At 39.4% G+C, this 20,218-nt stretch overlaps 1 protein-coding gene across 1 annotated transcript in view; it reads right to left on the bottom strand.

Annotated features, from left to right (window-relative positions):
- LOC120540050 (voltage-dependent P/Q-type calcium channel subunit alpha-1A-like) overlaps nucleotides 1–20,218 on the bottom strand; it is a 514,575-nt gene that overhangs the window by 163,093 nt on the left and 331,264 nt on the right. Inside the window, exons 15-22 of the mRNA XM_039770511.1 lie at nucleotides 19,926–20,057; nucleotides 18,731–18,803; nucleotides 14,833–14,950; nucleotides 10,023–10,090; nucleotides 9,247–9,353; nucleotides 4,422–4,554; nucleotides 1,064–1,827; nucleotides 45–499 (exon numbers count right to left, since the gene is read on the bottom strand). Of these exons, the coding sequence (XP_039626445.1) occupies nucleotides 45–499; nucleotides 1,064–1,827; nucleotides 4,422–4,554; nucleotides 9,247–9,353; nucleotides 10,023–10,090; nucleotides 14,833–14,950; nucleotides 18,731–18,803; nucleotides 19,926–20,057 (1,850 nt within the window). The remainder of the gene's footprint in view (nucleotides 1–44; nucleotides 500–1,063; nucleotides 1,828–4,421; nucleotides 4,555–9,246; nucleotides 9,354–10,022; nucleotides 10,091–14,832; nucleotides 14,951–18,730; nucleotides 18,804–19,925; nucleotides 20,058–20,218) is intronic.

The following is a 20,218-nucleotide window of genomic DNA, read 5'->3' as shown; positions in this document are numbered from 1 at the left end:
CTCTCCACTGAAATGGCACCCTCTAATGTACCCGTCTTCCTTACCTTGCAAAGTGGCATTTTCTTTAGGAAATGTAGGAGGGATGTCAACAGCAGTGTGATCAGGCTTTTTGCTGTAGTTCTTGGCAGGGTTGCTGGGGTTAGAGGTAGGATTGGTCAAGATTAAGCTGTTCTCCGGTGTTTTTGGATTTCCGGGATTCCCACTTGAGTGGTTAGGAGTTTTGCGATTCAAGGCGTTGAGAGAATTAGGCAGTCCTGCAGGGTTATTTGCAGAAGGGGTACTGGTGTGATTAGCTTGATTTGCAGGACTTTGTGGGACAGTGTTATTTGGATGGGGATTGCTATGATTACGAATATTAGGAGGTTGTGTTGCCAGTTTGTTGTTCTTCATGTTATCTATGTCCTCAGTCTGTTGGCTATCCTGACGAGTCAAGACCTGCTGTATAGGCCTTGTGGTAGAGAGAGTTGGCCCAGATGAAGGTCCATTACCTTGACCCTCTCTGAGACAAAAAAACAAAAAAAATAGTAAGAAACAACTTTCAAATTAATACAAGTCAAAAATGAACATTTCACTTAAGTTCATATTAACAATGAAGAATACGTTGACTTAATATATATATATATAGTTAGGATAAGGGGAATCTCTACTGCTTGTGCTATGAAAAAGGAATCATTTTTGTAAATGTTTGCCACACAACATGATTCTTTTCCTCCATTAACAGACATAAAATTAATAACATTTTCAGAATACCTAGACAGACATTTTGTAATTAGGTGTAATGTTTTGGGTTTTTCTTTTCATGATGACGTGCTATCTATAATTCTTTCATTAAAAACACATTGAAACAAAGTGAAAAACTGGTTCTGCTAGCCAACAACCAAGAGTCCATAATGAATGAATCCATATTTTACTGATATGCCTTATTTAAATTTTTACTGCTTAATGCAGTCAATTTCCACTCTTAAAAACTGGAAAATTACAATCACCTGTAAACCTGATTCATGTAATCCCAATTTTAAATGAGCTCTAGGAATACTAGAACAAGTTTGGTTTCCATACTCACTTCCTTCGCCGATGTCTGCGCTCTTTATCTCCATCTCTCTTACTGTCAGACTCATAGGTTGACTGGGCTGCATGACGATGTCGCCTCTTCCTCTCCACAGCATCTGACTGTTCACAGTCTGCACTGTCTTGACGACTACTGCTTCTGTTCCCCATTCCAACTTCACCCATTCCTCTATGTCTTCCACCCCTCCTTTCTCCTACTCCTGTGCCTCTGCCCCCTCCGCCTGTTCCCTCTTCCTCCTCCCCTGGTCGCCGATGAGCCCTGGGTCTCCTTTGTTCATTCATCCCCTCTCCACGGGGTGATGCGCTATGGCTGTCCTTGTTGCGAAGTGGTTGCCTATGTTGATGGCGACGATGAGGTTCTCTGTTCCTTTCCCCAGTTCCCCCCACTTCTCTCATGCCCAAATCATGGCACTCTGAGTTCTGACCATGATGCATGTCTAAGGGATCATTCCGAAGTTGGTTAGAGTCAGATTCCTTACTGCCACTGTGCTGGACTCTTCTTGTCTCAGTGGAGTCTGCACGTTCAAAAGAACGTTCTGGTCCACGATTTCCAATTCCTCCTCCCTGTGGCCTCTCATGGTAGCGTGTCTGTTTCCTCAGAAATTCCTCAGCACGTTGCTGACTGAGACGCTGGTCTCCTGTTGGATCATTTGGCCGAGTTTTATTGGTATTGTTATTTCTATTTTCTTGCGGGTCAACCACTAGGGGACGGTCCAAATGTGTTTTCATATCAGGCCGTATATGCCGTGAGTAAGTCATCTTTGGAAAAATACAATACATTTGGTGAAAATGTCAATATAGATAATACTCAATGAACATTAAAATGCATTGATAACGTGCAACACGTTTTTCTAGCAAAAAGTTAACTACAACATAAGGATCAGTACAAGACTATTTCAATTGCCTTTTATCAAAATAGTAGACAACAAGAAAATAATAAAACCCGGCAATTCGAGAGTTTTAGGTGTATCAAACAAATTAAAATCGGGGGTAGTGAAAAAATAGTTAGTGAAGCAGCCTCACAAATTCCAGGACTAGGAGTTGAATCCTCCAGTTTGAACATTTAGCACCTTCAACACCATCCAACCTCTACTCCTTAGGGAGAAGATGTCAGAGATGGGAGTAGATTCATACCTGGTGCCATGGATCATGGACTATCTTACAGGCAGACCTCAGTATGTGCGTCTCGGGAACTGCAGGTCTGACATTGTGGTCGGCAGCACAGGAGCGTCGCAGGGGACTGAAGTTTCTCCGGTCCTGTTCAGCCAACATATATCAGACTTCCAATACAACTCGGAGTCCTGCCTTGTGCAAAAGTTCACTGACGACACTGCTATGGTGGGCTGCATCAGGAGTGGGCAGGAGGAGTATAGGAAGCTAATCAAGGACTTTGTTAAATGGTGCAACTCAAACCACCTACAACTGAACACCAGCAAAACTAAGGAGCTGGTGGTGGATTTTAGGAGGACCAGGCCCTTCATAGACCCCATGATTATAAGAGGTGACTATACAGAGGGTGCAGACCTATAAATACCTGGGAGTGCAGCTGGATGATAAACTGGACTGGACTGCCAATACTGATGATCTGTGCAAGAAAGGTCAGAGCCGACTATACTTCATTAGAAGGCTGGCGTCCTTCAACATCTGCAATAAGATGCTGCAGATTTTCTATCAGATGGTTGTGGTGAGCGCCCTCTTCTACAGGTTGGTGTGCTGGGGAGGCAGCATAAAGAAGGGGGACGCCTCACACCTGGACAAACTGGTGAGGAAGGCAGGCTCTATTGTAGGCACGGAGCTGGACAGTTTGACATCTGTGGCAGAGCGACGGGCGCTGAGCAGACTCCTGTCAATCATGGAGAATCCACTGCATCCACTGAACAGGATCATCTCCAGACAGAGGAGCAGCTTCAGCGACAGACTGCTGTCACCATCCTGCTCCACTGACAGACTGAGGAGACCCCACACTATGAGACTCTTCAATTCCACCCAGTGGGGTAAACATTAACATTATAAAATGATATTGTCTGCATTTTTATCACTCTTTAATATTGTTTTTAATCAGTATGCTGCTGCTGGAGTATGTTAATAAAGTATCTATCTATCTATCTATCTATCTTTAGAACCATAGTATTCCAATCAGCACCACTGGCATACTCTTTTATGATTGTAATGACGTTTATCCACCACAAGTCTTTGCATGATTTCACTAAAGTTTGGTTAGTACAACTACTTAGCAAATATACACCTGCATGTTTCTCCACAAATGTTGTTAAAGCATCCTTGAATGACTTGGGACTAAGGGTGTATGATTTACATTATGGTTATGTCCAAATATAGAAGAAGCTACTATCAACATCTCTAATTAATGACGTGGGCAACAATGATAAAAACAAATCAGTCGTCATGGTGAACGTAACTGAAGGATGCTCACTCAGCACAACCTTCTGACGTCTTTGTGATCTGGTAACCTAAGACACAAGGGGCAAGATTTGTACTACTTGGTGGGCTGCACAAACTTGAACCAGAAGAGCAGATTGGGGCATACAGAAAAAAATGAAAAGAAGTCATGAGTAATTATTTAAGTCCACAATCCAAGTAATAAAAAAGAGGAAAGTCAAAAACAAATAGAAGGAAATACAAATTGTGTAGAATCACCCCACAAAAACAAACAAAGAGCAGAATCCAAAAAAAAGAGACAAAGGTTCAATACAATAAACTCAAGTGGGCTCAAATTCCAGGAGTAGATACATGTGGTAAATGCACTGTAAATATTCCAACAAGAAATTTGCCGGAGATGCAGGTGCTGTACATTGGCAATGCTACTTGCCATTGTACCAATCCATTTTTATAAATGATTATTTTTTTCAGAAAAATAAATATACACTATTGTCCGTCATAACCATTTGGGTCGGAAGCTTAAATAGCACCAGTGATAATTTCTTCAATGTTTTGTTGCTAATTGGCTCTTGCAACCTTGAGTAAGTTAAAAGGAATCACTGTCAGTTTGGAGTTGGACACATTTACATGATAATGAACTTGATGTATATTCATTCTGGTGATGTTCTGCTATATCAGTATTTATTTTTTTCCTTTCAAAGTGATGAGAAATGATAATGAGAAACCACTGCCTTTATTTAGATAAGCACGTTTTTGTGTTCAGAATACCGGCATGTATCACAGTGATATTTGGCTGGGATGAAATGTAATACGGTACACCACACATTCATTTACCTAAACATAAATCTTATTTGATGTATGTACTTATTACAAAGATTAAAAAAGTAATCATACCCTCAAAGATCAAACTACTACCTTCATAAGAATGCAAAAAAAATGACAGAAGTACATTTTACCTTCCAGCGGTCTTCGGGGTCAAGTTCACTGTACAGAGCTTCTCGACTGGCCATGAGGTTTTGTCGGCGGATCTCACTTGTTCGCTGCTCCCACACTGACCTCGGCCCTTTGTGGTTTTTCTGCTGTTCTTTCCTGTGGAGATGATACCATGAAAATAAAGCTACCTTTCTCAAAAGGTAAATAAATACCAGGCAGTTCTTCTTTATATTTTAGTACGAAATATTAAACTACTAAAATTACTAGCCCCCATGGCGCCTCGACCTTCAGCTAACTAGACCACGGGGGTCTGCTGGAGCCAATGCCAGCCAACACAGGGCGCAAGGCAGGAAACAAACCCCAGGCAGGGTGCCAGCCCACCGTAGGGTGCGCACACACACACACCAAGCACACACTAGAGACAATTTAGGATCGCCAATCCACCTAACCTGCATGTCTTTGGACTGTGGGAGGAAACCCACGCAGACACGGGGAGAACATGCAAACTCCACGCAAGGAGGACCTGGGAAATGAACTCCGGTCTCCTAACGCCAATGTCTGCGCCACCGTGCTGCCCTTCAGCTAACTAAATCACCTAAATACAAACATTGGTGTTATAATTAGATAATTTGTTTTTAATAGTTTGCTCCTGTGAAAGAAAGTTTACTCGATTAAAAATAAAAATCATAACTTTCTTGATATTAAAAACCACGACTTTCTTTATATTTTACTTTATAATTTAAAAATGGAATAAGAATCTGAAAATCTAACAACATCACATTAAAGTTTGATCAATTCTGAAAAGAATGATACCAAACATATATATGCAGGTTTTAAAATAAACCCAGATTTAAAGCGTGACAAAAAATGTGACATAAAAACGTCACATAAAATTGTTGCACTTTTAGGCTTAGGTTTTTATATATAGAGAGCAGATATATCTGAAGCAACTTTGGGCATTTTCCTTAAGCATCAGTGAAAATGCCAAAATGCAAAAAATGATGCTATTAACTTGAAGAGAAGACTAGGGAACTGTCAAGGCAGTCATTCAGTCCTTCCAGAACTGAAAATCAGAAAGAGACTCAGAGCCTCGTGTCATTTGCTCTCCGATTACAAACAAGAATATGTAAAGAACGGTTACTTGTACATTAATGACATCAAATGTAAAGTGTCACATACTTGCTCTGTCATTTGCACAGAGGATGTGGAAAAATATTATGATTCTTATTGTTCTTTAAAATATATTTTATACTTTTTCAGTGTTTATTTTTAAAATTATTTTATTCTGTATACAATTCATTTCACTACCAGTTTTTTCACATTTGCTTCTATGGATCCTTTTCCTTCTCAGAATGTCTTATCGCAATTTCGTCTGTCTGTATACTTGTATATAGTTGCAATCACAATAAAATTCGCTTTGACTTGACTTTTGGGTTATCAGAATTGGCTGATGTTAAGAGTGGTGGTCCACAGGGGTCAGTGTTTGGCCACTGCTATTTTTAATATATATAAATAATTCGGGTAGGAATATAAGTAACACGCTTGTTAAGCTTGCAGATGATGCCAAGTTTGATTCCCAGATAATGTGGAATCCGTTAAATCATTACAGAAGGACTTGGATGGCATACAGGCTTGGGCAGACGAAATTTAATGTCAGTAAATGTAAAGTATTACACAGTATTAGGTCTGAATACACAATGGGAGGTCTGAAAATCAAAAATACATCTTATGAGATGGGTTTAGGAGTCATAGTGGACTTGACGGAATGTCAGGTTATGTAGCACCCTGAGGTGTGAAGTATAAATCACAGGAGGGTCTGCTTAAGCTTTATAACACACTGGTGAGGCCTCATCTGGAGTCCTGTGTACAGTCTTGGTTTACAAAAAGGACATAGCAGCACCAGAGAAAGCCCAGAGAAGAGTAACTAGGCTGATTCAGGGCAACAGGGGTATAAATGTAATTACAGTTAATGTAAAGAATTACCCATAGGGAGTAAAATTGTGAAGTCTGAATACGCAATGAGAAGTCTGAAACTCAAAAGCACACCTTATGAGAAGGATTTAGGAGTCATAGTGGACTCTAAGCTATAGACTTCCCGACAGTGTTTAGAAGCCATTAAGAAGGCTAACAGAATGTCAAGTTATATAGCGCCTTGATGTTTGCATTACAAGTTACAGGAGGTTCTGCTCAGGCTTTATAACGCACTGGTGAGGCCTCATCTGGAGTCCTGTGTACAGTCTTGGTTTACAAAAAAGGACATAGCAGCACCAGAGAAAGCCCAGAGAAGAGTAACTAGGCTGATTCAGGGCAACAGGGGTTGAAATGTAATTACAGTAAATGTAAAGAATTACCCATAGGGAGTAAAATTGTGAAGTCTGAATACGCAATGAGAAGTCTGAAACTCAAAAGCACACCTTATGAGAAGGATTTAGGAGTCATAGTGGACTCTAAGCTATCGACTTCCTAACGGTGTTCAGAAGCCATTAAGAAGGCTAACAGAATGTCAGGTTATATAGCGCCTTGATGTTTGCATTACAAGTCACAGGAGGTCCTGCTCAGGCTTTATAACACACTGTTGTGGCCTCATCTGGAGTGCTGGGTGTAGTTTCGGTCTCCAGGCTACAAAAAGGACATAACAGCACCAGAGAAAGTCTAGAGAAGAGCGACTAGGCTGATTCCATGAATTATGAGGAAAGATTAAAAGAACTGAGTATTTTCAGCTTAAGCAAAAGAAGAGTAAGAGGAGACATGATTAGAGTGTTTTAGGTTATGAAGGGAATTAGTCCAGTGGATCAAGACTGTGACTTTAAAATGAGTTCATCAAGAACACGGGGACACAGTTGGAAACTTGGGAAGGGGAAATTTCACACAAACATTAGGAAGTTTATCTTTACACAGAGAATCACAGAAACCTGGAATAAGCTACCAAGTAGTGTTGTAGACAGTAGGACTCCAGAGACTTTTAAAGATAGACTTAATGTTGTTTAGAAGAATTAAGTGGATAGGACTGGTAAGCTTTGTTGGACTGAATGGCCTGTTCTGGTCTAAATTGTTCTAATGTTCTAAAATCCCAAAGCTCTTGAACACTGTCAACAACTGATTGTACTTTTCATTTAGCTTGTTTCACCTCTCACTATATTTTGCACACAACACAAGAAATCTAAACAACTAAAGTGAGTGTTTAAATAACACACAGAGAGCAAAAGACTCGTCCCCTGCAACACGGGCTGAAACCAGTCAGTGACTGCAATGTTTCGTTACAATAGCCACATTAAAGTTTCACGGTCAGGTTTCACATATGATACATTTCAGAGTTATTTCTAAAAACATTCCAGTAAAGTAATAAAACAAAATATGAGTCAGACTTACATTTTTCTTGCCTTATCAAGAATGGAGTAAAGTGAACATTCTTGAAAATCAGCACTTGGAAGTGGAGCACGATTTTTGCCAGGCACTTGAGTAAACACTCAAAAACTGTGAATATTCATGAATGACTATAATAAACTTGGGGCCTGGATTTGAATCCCGGTAAAGACGATTCTTGGACTGTTGTATGATATTCACTCCTTGTCTTTGGCTCTGTCCAAATTTGCACAGAGAACTCTTCTCCAGATACTGCATAACTGTTGCCATTTTTGTACAGTATGTTAGTTGACTCAGTTAGTGTCTCCCAGTTAGTGGATAATGGGCACTGAACCTGTAATTTGTAATGTTTCATATGCCACCATTACACAGTAAACACAACCTCCAGGAACTTTAAAGAACAAGTAGAAATGTTATTTCGCCTTATACAATTTCTTGTATTAGGAATTTGTTCGTTTTCACATACCCCTTGGGGTCAGAGTGCAGGGTCAGCCATTGTACAGCGAGTGCCCCTGGAGCAATTGAAGGTTAAGGGCCTTGCTCGAGGGCCCAGCAGAGCAGGATCTCTTTAGGCAGTGATGGGGATTCAAACCAGCAACCTTCAGGATACCAGCGCAGATCCTTAGCCTCAGATATCTTATGTATACAGCATAATTTCTTTCTCACAAACGAAATATAAAGTATCTATCTATCTACAGTATCTATCTATGATTCATTCACAGGAACTTGGTGAAAGTCATTGGACTGAATGGGCATTCTGACAGTTCTTGATATAATTCTTTTTTCTTTGGCTTACATTCACTTTCACCATCATATATCGATATATAAGTAGTATATTAGGGTTAGGATTAGGATAGGGGATAATAGCCCAAAGGCCAAAAAAGCACCGGTACACGAGTTCCACAAATAAAGACTTATTTAAAGAGACACACACCTATTCTACACAATGCCCTACAAAATATTCGAAAACCCCATAAAAGTAGTCCTACCTTTCTCTAATAATAAATATTATAATGTTACTAAAATTTCCATTAATTTTTACTTCAAAATCTCAATGCAAATAGCGGGTTCAAACAGAGTGCCTCCTACATACTTAAAAATTGGAATAAATTAGAAATGAAAATATTATAATAAATAGATATTAAAAGACACTATAATTAGGGTTCCCATATTAACTAAAAGAAGTTTAAATAAGGTACTAAAATGTATTTAAAACAGTAATTAAATATCAAACATTTGGACCCTGAATATCATTTCAGTTCAGGGCCCACTTACTAATTAACCTTAGGGTTTACACACAACACTAGGGGTTTCTAAAACAAAAGACAAATACCACATAGTAGGGGTAATCATTTTATTTTAACCTCAGGGTCTTATTACAGTGAGGTTAAGGTTAGGATAAAGGACAAGGGGAAGACAGTCTAAAGAAAAGAAAAGGGTTCACATTAGACAAAGGGTAAACTTAATATCACGTTCAAGACTTACGCTGCAATTGAAAGATTAGCTGCAGACAGTGGGCTGACTTCTGCTACTTCTTTTGCTTTCTGAAGTGCAATTTTTTGACTGGCAGCTTCTTCCTCTTCTTGTTCATCCTAAAGAGAACAGCGGTATTTTTAATGTAACAAATAGCTGATGTTGTATGACAGCGCGATACACTTTAGAAAGTCTGTGACACCAAAGGCACTTCTTTTAGTTAAACATATACTTATTCAAAAATAACATGATTGTTTCTATTAAGATAAAAGAAGCCCGCCAAATAATTATTCACAATAACAGTACCTATGGAAGCTTAAAGAAAATAAAGCATTACCATCTAAAAAGCACTAGAAAATGAGGTACATTTATAAACTTCCATATACAATATGTCTGCAAGTACCTGCTTTCTGTGTACTACATTGAGATGATCAATTACCAGTAACCGTCCTTGGACTGCATGTCAAACACTACAAAATATTTGAAAAAGTACAGTACTGTACATCCTTACTGGGACCTTGGAGCAACACCAAATGTCATGATTAAGAATTTCGGCTCTAAAGGGTCAGAGTAGGGTCATAGAAAAGCTAAGTAAGAAGAGTTTAATCATTGATATGTCTGGCAGACAGGGACATCACAAAAGCACTGTGAGCTCAAGCGGGAGTGAGCAAAGTATATCACGACACATTTGTTTTTTAATTGATCAGTACTGTACATTTTTGCAAACTGATGGTTCTCTCCTGTGCTTTACTTGTGATGGCAGTTTATTAACATTTGCTTCACTATACCTTTGTCAGTTCTTGTGCATTGGCAAGATTGTCAACAGCGATGGCCAAGAACACATTGAGGAGGGTGTCTGTAGAGTAATTAAGGCAAAAGACAGAAAAAATAATAACATGCCATCTCATTTGCACATACCATAAAATGAAATAGTTTTTTTTTTAGGGCAATGATGTTTTGAATTGTACATTACTCCGGCAGGCTGACCTTTCACATGCCCCACACAGTGTGCTGATATTGATTGATAAGCCATTGAAGGTAGCCTTTATACAAACACTGTTTACATGTAGGCAGGTTAAGTAGCCTGATGATCGTCATACACGGAACAATTCATTCAACTATTAGCCTTATATATTACAGTCCAATACCTTTGCCTCTAAGGCCGGGTTTATACTTCATGCGACGCATGCTGAAGTGGACGCTCCCGCTACGCAAGCTTTGTACTCTTTATACTTGCGCGCGTACTTTACGTAAATCTGGAGGAATCCACCAGGTGGCAGTGTGAGATATTATCACGGTGAGAGCAGGTTTGGCTTCGGAGGACGCATCAAATGAACGCTGGGAACGTGTGGCAGCCATGATACAGGTGCGTACGCGTTCTGAGTGTGAAGTATAAACGAGCCTTAAGAAGCCACAGTGTCTGAAAGTGTCTGGAACAGTTGTGGCGAGTGGTTGGGGGTGACCACCCTGGTGGCTTTGGGGACTATGGGAACACAGCTTAGACGCTCAACCCTATAGGGGCCCGTGGTCATCGCCAGGGGGCGCCCCATTGCCTGAGGAGCCCTGGCCCTCAGCACTTCAGCCACACCCAGAAATGTTGGGGGGAAGACAACCAGGGATACCCGGAGTGCTTTTGGGTACGCAGCCAGTACTTCCGCCACACAAACACACACACAGGGGCGCGCGCGACAGACACACACACACAGACACACAGGCGTGCGCGTCAGACACACACAAACACAGGCGAGACAGAGACACACACACAGACACAGAGGCACGCGGTTAAGAGAGACAGACACACACACATGCAGGCCTGCGACAGAGACACACACACACAGGCGCGCACGTGCATTGTTGCAATGTTACTTTTCTTGGTTGTTTATTAAATTACGGATTTTTCAAATGTTCATTTTTTCCCCTGTGCTTAAAAATCATAAAAAAAAAGTGTTTTCAGCGAGCAGGTCGTAAAGCTGTAGCGCAAACTCTTGCAGTGTTAGTTTTCTCTGTTGTTCAAGGTTTTCTTAGTGTTATTCAATGTTTTTACATTTAGTTTACTATTACGCGGTGCATTCAATGGTGTAATTAACTATATTTGTGCTTAAAAACTTAAAAAAATATATATTTACATACAGTTCATATGGTCTGGAACGGAATAATTGTATTTACATACAGTCCTATGGGGGAAATTACTTCGGTTCACGACCAAATCGGGTTACAACCAGAGTTTTGGAACGAGTTATGGTCGTGAGCCGAGGTTCCACTGTATTACAGTCAGACAAAATTACAGGCATTTTATAGAAATACAAACCAGTATTACTGAGAGAGAAAATGAAAGGCACACAATCCAGTGACGCATATTACAGCCACATACAAGGTCCCTTGCCATTTAATATCGACTGTTCCTACTAATGTTTATGCACTACTGTTCTAGCGCCCGTTATTGTAACGGGCTTAATGTCTAGTATATATATATTTTCCAGTAGTCCAGTAGATATCAAAAATGTCCACACCATTATTGGAATGTCAGATTCTGGTAAGGTAAAGGTGAAAATCAAGACACATCATGTGAGACCTTATATTTAAGGGAAAAACAAAAGGATGATGTTCAGGAGAAATAATACAAAATAAAAAGATTTCGATACATTGACTGCATTAACCCTTTAATTGTCTTGTATCAGTATGAAGATTCAGTCAATCACATTCCAAACCATAATCAGAGGGCATTGATCATCAAAGGCCATCAAATTTGCCTTCACCTCTTCAAATGAAGTGATTCTGATTTTCCCCCAAAGGCTTCTCAGTTGAATAGTGCAGGAACAACCGAAGTTCACAAGGATCTAAGAAATGATCCATGGGGTTTTATTGTTTAAAGGGACAGGTCAGGAGAGAACACACCATCATGAAATCACCAGGAGATTGCAAATTTCTGAATATCGATCCCACTATAAGCTTAAAGGAGCTAAGGAGTTTGCAGTAGTTAATCTCCCTCACCCTCATATGAATTTTGTGCATTCTCCACAGGTCTGGTCAGTGTGGTAAAGTGGCAAGAAGGATACATCCATCCATCCATTATCCAACCTGCTATATCCTAACTACAGGATCACAGGGGTCTGCTGGAGCCAATCCCAGCCAACACAGGGCAGGAAACAAACCCTGGGCAGGGCGCCAGTCCACCACAGGGCACACACACACACACACCAAGCACACACTAGGGACAATTTAGAACCTCCAATGCACCTAACCTGCATGTCTTTGGACTGTGGGAGGAAACCCACGCAGACATGGGGAGAACATGTAAGCTCCACGCAGGGAGGACCCGAGAAGCGAACCCGGGTCTCCTAACTGCAAGGCAGCAGCGTTACCCACTGCACCACCGTGCCACCCTCAAGAAGGATTGAATTCCTTATAAAAAAGACAATTCCAGACAGTCTAATTGTTTCAAGTCGACACATTTATTCTCCCAAACCCATGCAGAAAGAAGTCTTATAACCAAATGAAACCAAGGAAAAGCTTTTGGCGTTATTTCCAGAAGACAAATATAATCATGCAGGGAACACAGTACCGGCTGTCAAGCATGGTGGTTGCAGCATTATGGTATTGTACTAAAGGGCTGTGATCAGAATGGAGAGGAAAATGACAAGCTACAAATACAAATATATTTTGGCACCAAAAGTGCTGCTCTCTGCCAAGAAAAATCTGAATTAAAAAAACAATTAGCTTTTCAATGCAACAATGATCCTAAGTACGCAGCCAACTCAACTAAGGTAACACAAAAAGGTATGAAATGAGTCAGTCCAAGCCTAGAGCTCAATCTTATAGAAAATCTCTGGTCTCAGATAAAATATGTAGATTCAGCATAGTATGAACTTTTCTGCAAAATAAAGTGGTTTAAAAGTGTAAAATTCAAGGAGTGCTAAGTTAATTGAGAAACAACCAAATGGTATAATCAGACAAAAGGTGCTGCCAACAAGGTATTAGTTAGAGAATTTAATAAAAATTAAATGGTTACCTGGTTTTCACTTTACAGTAAATCTTAAAATCCTATTAAAGAAGCAAACTGGTCTGACCTGACTTGTCTTGATTTTGTAATTATATTAACGAAATCAACTAATATTGCAGCTGCATACTTTTTTTTATTACTGTTCAGCTTCATGCATGTAAGAGATTTGGTGGCACCGTCTGAGCAGGGCAGGCCACACTTTCCTTAGCCACAGATTCCAGTATCCTTGGGATAAATTGACCTGACTTTTTAAAATGCCCAACTGTTTCAAAGTAAGATGCAGAGTAACCTGGGGTTAACGGTATAGAAATCTATTTCTAAATGGTCTTCTACCAATATAAATTGGCAGGAGTTGAACATTTTTATAAATGTGTGAGTCTGATTGTATTATAACACTGAAGAGGCATGATAATGGTGAAGATGTAGCTTCCTGTGAAGCACCAGAGGAAGAATCAGGACGATTTATCATTACTGTACAATTACTGGGGTCACAGGGATATGTCACTGGAAACCAAAAGTTCTGGGACTGTCTATTTTTGAAATATAAACATTCTGGTGTGTCTGTGGCATCTCACGACAATGTTAGAAACTCCGGCTAGTGACTGTGCCCTTTGTTTACGTGGTTTTAATCTTTCATTTAGTTCATGAACAAAGGTGAGGATGGGGGCATAAATCCATCCATCCCATTACCCAGCCTGCTATATCTTAACTACAGGGTCATGGGGGTCTGCTGGAGCCAATCCCAGCCAACACAGGGCGCAAGGCAGGAAACAAACCCCGGGCAGGGCGCCAGCCCATCGCAGGGCACACGCACACACAGCAAGCACACACTAGGGACAATTTTTAGAATCGCCAATGCACCTAACCTGCATGTCTTTGGACTGTGGGAGTAAACCGGAGCACCCGGAGGAAACCCATGCTGTGGGTAAATGAAAAAGGCCACATTTACAACTTCTGCTTCATAACTTCAGTCCAGTAAAGTGTCTCCCCAATAAAATCATTAATCCTACAAGATTCTGCAGAAGATCATCTTTCGGAAAACAAAGAAAATAGTTCAGTATGTCAATTTGCATCTCAAGTAATTCCCTGTAGACTCAAGCCAAACGCTCATGAACAGATAAATTATCCATCCATTTTCTCAACTTCATTTATCATTACCTGCCCACGATGAAGCCAGAGCTGGGAGAATAATACAATTCATTGGCAAACCCTGGAATAACCTCACTCCATTCCAGGTACTTTCAGCCACAATTTGGAAGAGCCAAATAACTTGTCATCCACGACTTTGGGATTTGCAGTGAAGAAAAAAAAAATAGTATGCCAAGAGAAATCTTTCAAGACATGAAATGTATGTGGAATATTCAAACACCACGCTGTGTAATTCATTGTACCATAGGCATTGTTAACCCTTTCTCCTTAAAAGTGTGATTAATGCAATGTCATGACACAATTAAGAAAGAGGAAACCATTACTCAGAATCCTGTTAGGGAGCTGATTCAAAATTGATTTCCTATGAGCAAGTTACAAGAATTTCTAGTGGGACAGATAATTACGCTGGCCAACCTGAAACCACTTTATGCAACAACCTCAAAGGATACAGTTCCCAAAGAGTGTAAGGACAATGAAGTAGATGGAGAACACCATGCCTTTATTGACGCCACCCTGAGACTCAATGCCGTCATACATCACTGCATTCCAGTCCTCTCCTGTTAGGATCTGTCAAGAGAAAAACGCAGTAAAAATTCAGTTGAAATTAACTATTAGCTTTTAAAGCACCAGTCCTGATTTTATTATAGAAGAATTAAGTTGCTAGGAACAGAGAGCATCAGTGGGCTGAATTGCCTGTTCTCGTCTAGATTGTTCGACTGTTGACTCATTTTTATCTCCTTACACCGTCCTAATTCAAGTGATTGCACATGGGCAAAATTTATATATTTATTTTTCATCAATTGATACTTATTACCCTCTTTCTTTCAACAAATTAGTTAAGAAAATAAAACTCAAGGGTTCTTTTGATGTATTATTAGAAAATGAGAAAGGTCATTTCAAAAATATATGCAGTACATAGCTAATTATAACTCAGCCATAATCTTAGCCACACACACAACTGCATGATTAAATTCCTTTCTCTGCAATCTGATATTCATTGTATGTTTAGCATATTTATATTCTGAAAGGCTAAGTTATTAGACACTTGAAACTAAAAGTTAATCACTCTCCCTTCACCCAATAGAGTTCCTGAAATTTTAAAGACACAGACTTTAATAAATGTGTCGAAATGTCCCATAAGAACACTGCCCAGTTTGGATGAAATCACACCTCATGATTTCTACCGTTTGTATTTTGCCTGATCTAATTAATGTGTGTAACTAGCTTACTGCATCTCATCTTATTGGTGCTCAATAATTTTTGATCTTGTAATTCTGTACATCAAAATAGTAAATAAATTTCATCTTGTGTTTTTGGAACCATTTCTAGATGACTCCTGCCTTATGACATAGTGCTTTAGTATATAGTAATTGTTACCGGAAAAGCAAATAGCTCTGAGTCACTGTATTACATTACTGAATGCCTAGTTTTGCTAAAAATTGATTTTCGTTTCTTCTTCCACACCCATTGTTGCCTACCCGTCCACAGAAAGACCATTTGTAAGTGCCACGGTCCGGCTCTGACCTTGTCTCTGGATTCGCCCTTTTTTCTTTGTTTGTTACACCCCTTTTTTACTTTGCTCATGTCCATTATTACTCGTCAATAGAAATTGGACTGACAAACAGGGATGTTCCTCCAATTGGGTTGTGGCCCTCAGACGTTGCAGCTAATAAAGTGCAGTCACCTGAGGGAAGTGACAGGTCCCATTGAGTGTTTGCTCTTCTGCCTTCCCTCCTGCCTGTGGAGGTTTTATTGAGCTTTTTTTGAACTTTATTTTAAGACGGATTTCTCTGTACTTGTTATTTGCAAAGGTTTAGATTGTTCCCTGTCTTTATATTTAAGTCTTTGTCATTTCTGAAGCTTAAAACGAGTAAGGTAATTGTATTGTATTTTTTTTTATATCTTTACATAGTTTGGGTATGGATTTGTTATTTAAAAAACAAGTCAGTGGGTGAGTGATGTCCTATACTATTTGAAATTGGAAAAAATGAAATTCTCACTTACAGAGTCTGTTCCAAACTTTTTAAAAATATGGCAGGACCTAATTAATACAATTTTAGAATAAGCATATATATCAGGGAAAAAGATATTCTCCATTCTTTGTTATTTTTAAAGATTTGCTCTTGTTGTTGGCTCTCTTTTCTTTCTCTCGGGTGGGGATTGAATTCTTGTTTGTTAACTTTGACTCGATTGTATGCAATGTTATTCTCTTCAAATAAGATCAATTATTTTTTTTTTTTTACTTTTATTTCCTGTTTAGCTCCTTTCCTAAATTCTCTTACTTTAAAATAAATGAATGTAATTGTTTTTGTTCTGAGAAAAAAATTGTTTCATTTTGTTTTCTTTTGTTTTACAGGTATTCTATTTTTTTCACTTGTCAATGGTCATGCAAATTGTTAATTTACTCTGAACTGTTTTTGTTAATGCAATTATTTCATAATAAATATAATTAAACCTATAATAGTTATATGATATGTTTTTATCATGGCTTTTATATTTCCCTATAGTGCAGCAGTAATTATGGTTTGCTCAGACATATTTAGTGAGAGTGGCAGGTAAGATTACTAAAGGATGCATTGATATTATAGGTTTATACGGTTATGATTGTCGCCTGTACAGAGTACAGTTAAAGAGAAGAAGGACAGCAGCAGGAGGAGGAGAAAAGAACAAAACAGGAAAGCTAAGTTATTTGATGCACTAAGGAACAAGAACCAAAAAAAGATACAGGAGAGCATTTAATCCAGAACAGGTAAAACATATATAACAAGAACAAAGAACAGGTATTGAATATTGAAAAAAATAAAAGAACAAAGAGTGAAATTTAGGGTATGACTGCCAACACAATAAGTATATTTTTATACAGCAGTCATCATATGCTAGACCTCATAATCATTAAAAAGGGAAATATTTCTCATTGGACAATTTACAAAGGTGTTTTGAGAGACAGCTGTGGGGCATTCATCTGCTGCCTATCCCTAACTCAGGGCTGGGCAATGTCGGTGCCGCAGAGCCGCAGTGGCTATAGGTTCTCATTCTAACCCAACTGCTTAATTACAAACCAATTCTTGCCAATCTCAGACCTTATTTAATTTTATGGCTTGCTAGTTGCTTCTGGGTACGCAGCCGGTGCTTCTGTCACACAGGGGCATGTCAGCGGAAGGCTACTGGAAGACACCTGGAGCACATCCGGGTGGCTATAAAAGGGGCCGCCTCCCTTCATTCAGGGCAGGAGTCGGGTGAAGAGAAGGACAAGAGCTTGAAGGAGAGGAGTGGAGGCGGTCTGAAGAGAAAGGCAGAGAGTGTGAGAGGCCTGGACTTTGGGGAAGTCTTGGGGGTTTTTGTGTGTGCACTTATTAACTGTAAATATTAGTAACTGTCAGTAAACGTGTGGTGGTGCATAATATGATGTCTACCTGTCTGTGTCCGGGGCTTAGTCCACTATATATATATAAATATATATAGTACAGGCCAAAAGTTTGGACATACCTCCTCATTCAATGTGTTTCCTTTATTTTCATGACCATTTACATTGGTAGACTCTCACTGAAGGCATCAAAACTATGAATGAACACATGTGGAGTTATGTACTTCACAAAAAAAGCTGAAATAACTGAAAACATGTTTTATATTCTAGTTTCTTCAAAACAGCCTCCCTGCTCTGGCATTCTCTCGATGAGCTTCAACAGGTAGTCACCTGAAATGGTTTTATTTACCAATGTAAATGGTCATGAAAATAAAGAAAACACATTGAATGAGGAGGTGTGTCCAAACTTTTGGCCTGTACTGTATATATATATATATATATATATATATAGTCATGCTTGGGGCACAGAATTGCACACAAACCCAGGAGATTGTAGAGACAGGAACTTTATTCAAACACTTCAAACAAACACGTCTCTTTCAGAAGTAAAATGAGCTCAGTATGCAGTTAGTTCTCAATTAAAAGAATTGACAAACATCATAGGGGTGCACAATGGGAGTGGGACCCCCAACAGGAGCAGAGGATGTCTGGGGGAGAAGAGGGAGAAACAAAGCAATCAATCAAAAAGGACAGTTGCTGTTCAGGTTTTTAAGTATGCGAAGAGCCGCTTGAGGAGCATATCACGCGACAGAGCAACTGCAAGTAAGCCCAGCAAGTAAGGGAGCGATGTGAAGGTAGTCTATCAGCGTTTTTAAGAGGATTTTTTTGAGTAGCGTCTGTGTCTTCTAGGGGGGCCTTCAGCCCCCCTACTCACAATATGTATATTACCTACATGTACTATCTTCAAATTGCATAACTTTTTATCACATTTCACATGGCGCATATAAAAACAGTAAGGAAGCACATGCGTTTCTATTTCATACCTGGAACACTGTCATTATTGCTGCAGGAAAGGTGTCAAAGTTAGTGGGGGGTGTACCACTGTCGAAATTAAACCTGTTTTATACAAAAAAAGGCCACCAGTCAGAAGATAAATACATAGAAGTAAAATGTAATATAGTTTAATACTTATTACTTCCTAGCATGAAATAGCACTATTATGACTTTACATTAACAATATTCATTACCAAAATTACTGATTACACACTACAGCCTATATGACTTCAAAATAAAAACATCACTGACAAGAATTTAGAAACATCAAGGACTTTGCTCCATTTCACTTCCACTTATACAACAAATCTTTTCAAACCTAAGTTTAGTGTAAGTACAAACTGGACACTGCAGTAAAAAAATATAGGGAACAAAATAGTTTGTATCATTTATTATGGAAGAAGTACCAGCAAAACTTTAGCCACAACAAATTGTTTCTGTCAAAGATTTTGCAGCTTGATTAGCATGGGCCTTCCAAATGATGATTCACAAATGTGTGTGTTTATCTGATTTGATGATATGACTTCAGCACTAACTGCAGTCAAATAAAAACTAAAATTTACTGTGGAATTGTATTGCAATACTTAGTATGTTGCAAAACATAAAAATATTCAATATTAGCATATCTTGACAGCATCTTATGATGGTGCCCCTAGCCATTTTTCATCCCTAGTAAGGAAACAAACAGTATTATATCCTGAAACCTGCTTAATCCTGGAAGGAGCTGGAGCTTGTCCCAGCATCTCTGAGTGTGAGGCAGGAACCAATCCTGGACAGGTGGTAGTCCACTGAAGGACCACTAGCATACACACCCACACTCTCACCAGTCTAATTTAAATGCAGATTACCCTAACAAAACACCTTTGAAGGAAAACCAGTGTACTGGAAGTAAACCCCATGCAGATACAGTGAGAACATTCAAATTCCAAACAGACAACAACTGGGTGAAGGAGTTAAAAGCAGGAATAGAAATCAATTAAACAAACAGCTTCACCCACTTCAGGTGCTCAGGACTAGTGTAGAGCAGATCAGTCGTTAAACAGTATTTAGACAATCTCTATAATGCGTAAGAGAAATGCACATAACACATCCACGCTCAGCATCTCCTGCCGTATAGAACAGCATGCTGGCTTAAGTTTTGAGACTAATGGCTAAGTTAAGCATTGATATGTTGTGTTTACTTACTGGCCCCCAAAAAGCTGCATGCCCAGCAGCGCAAAGACAACGATGAAAAGGAAGAGCAGGAATAACAAGCTGATAATGGACTTCATGGAGTTTAGCAGGGACACTACTAGGTTACGCAGAGATGCCCAGTATCTGAAGGTAAATAAAAGCAGAGGATTAATCAAATGAAGAAGAGACTGATATCTTTACTTTACATGCTCATCTCCGCTGCTAACAAATATAAAGGACACCAAACTGAAGATTGTGTGGACTGGCCAGTTTAGCCAAAAGGGAAAAATAAAAATGCCGCCACA

This window comes from Polypterus senegalus, chromosome 12 (assembly GCF_016835505.1).
Source record: "Polypterus senegalus isolate Bchr_013 chromosome 12, ASM1683550v1, whole genome shotgun sequence".
NCBI classification, from domain to species: domain Eukaryota; kingdom Metazoa; phylum Chordata; class Cladistia; order Polypteriformes; family Polypteridae; genus Polypterus; species Polypterus senegalus.
Note: the sequence above shows the minus strand (reverse complement) of the source record. Positions and strands in the feature narration are given on the sequence as shown.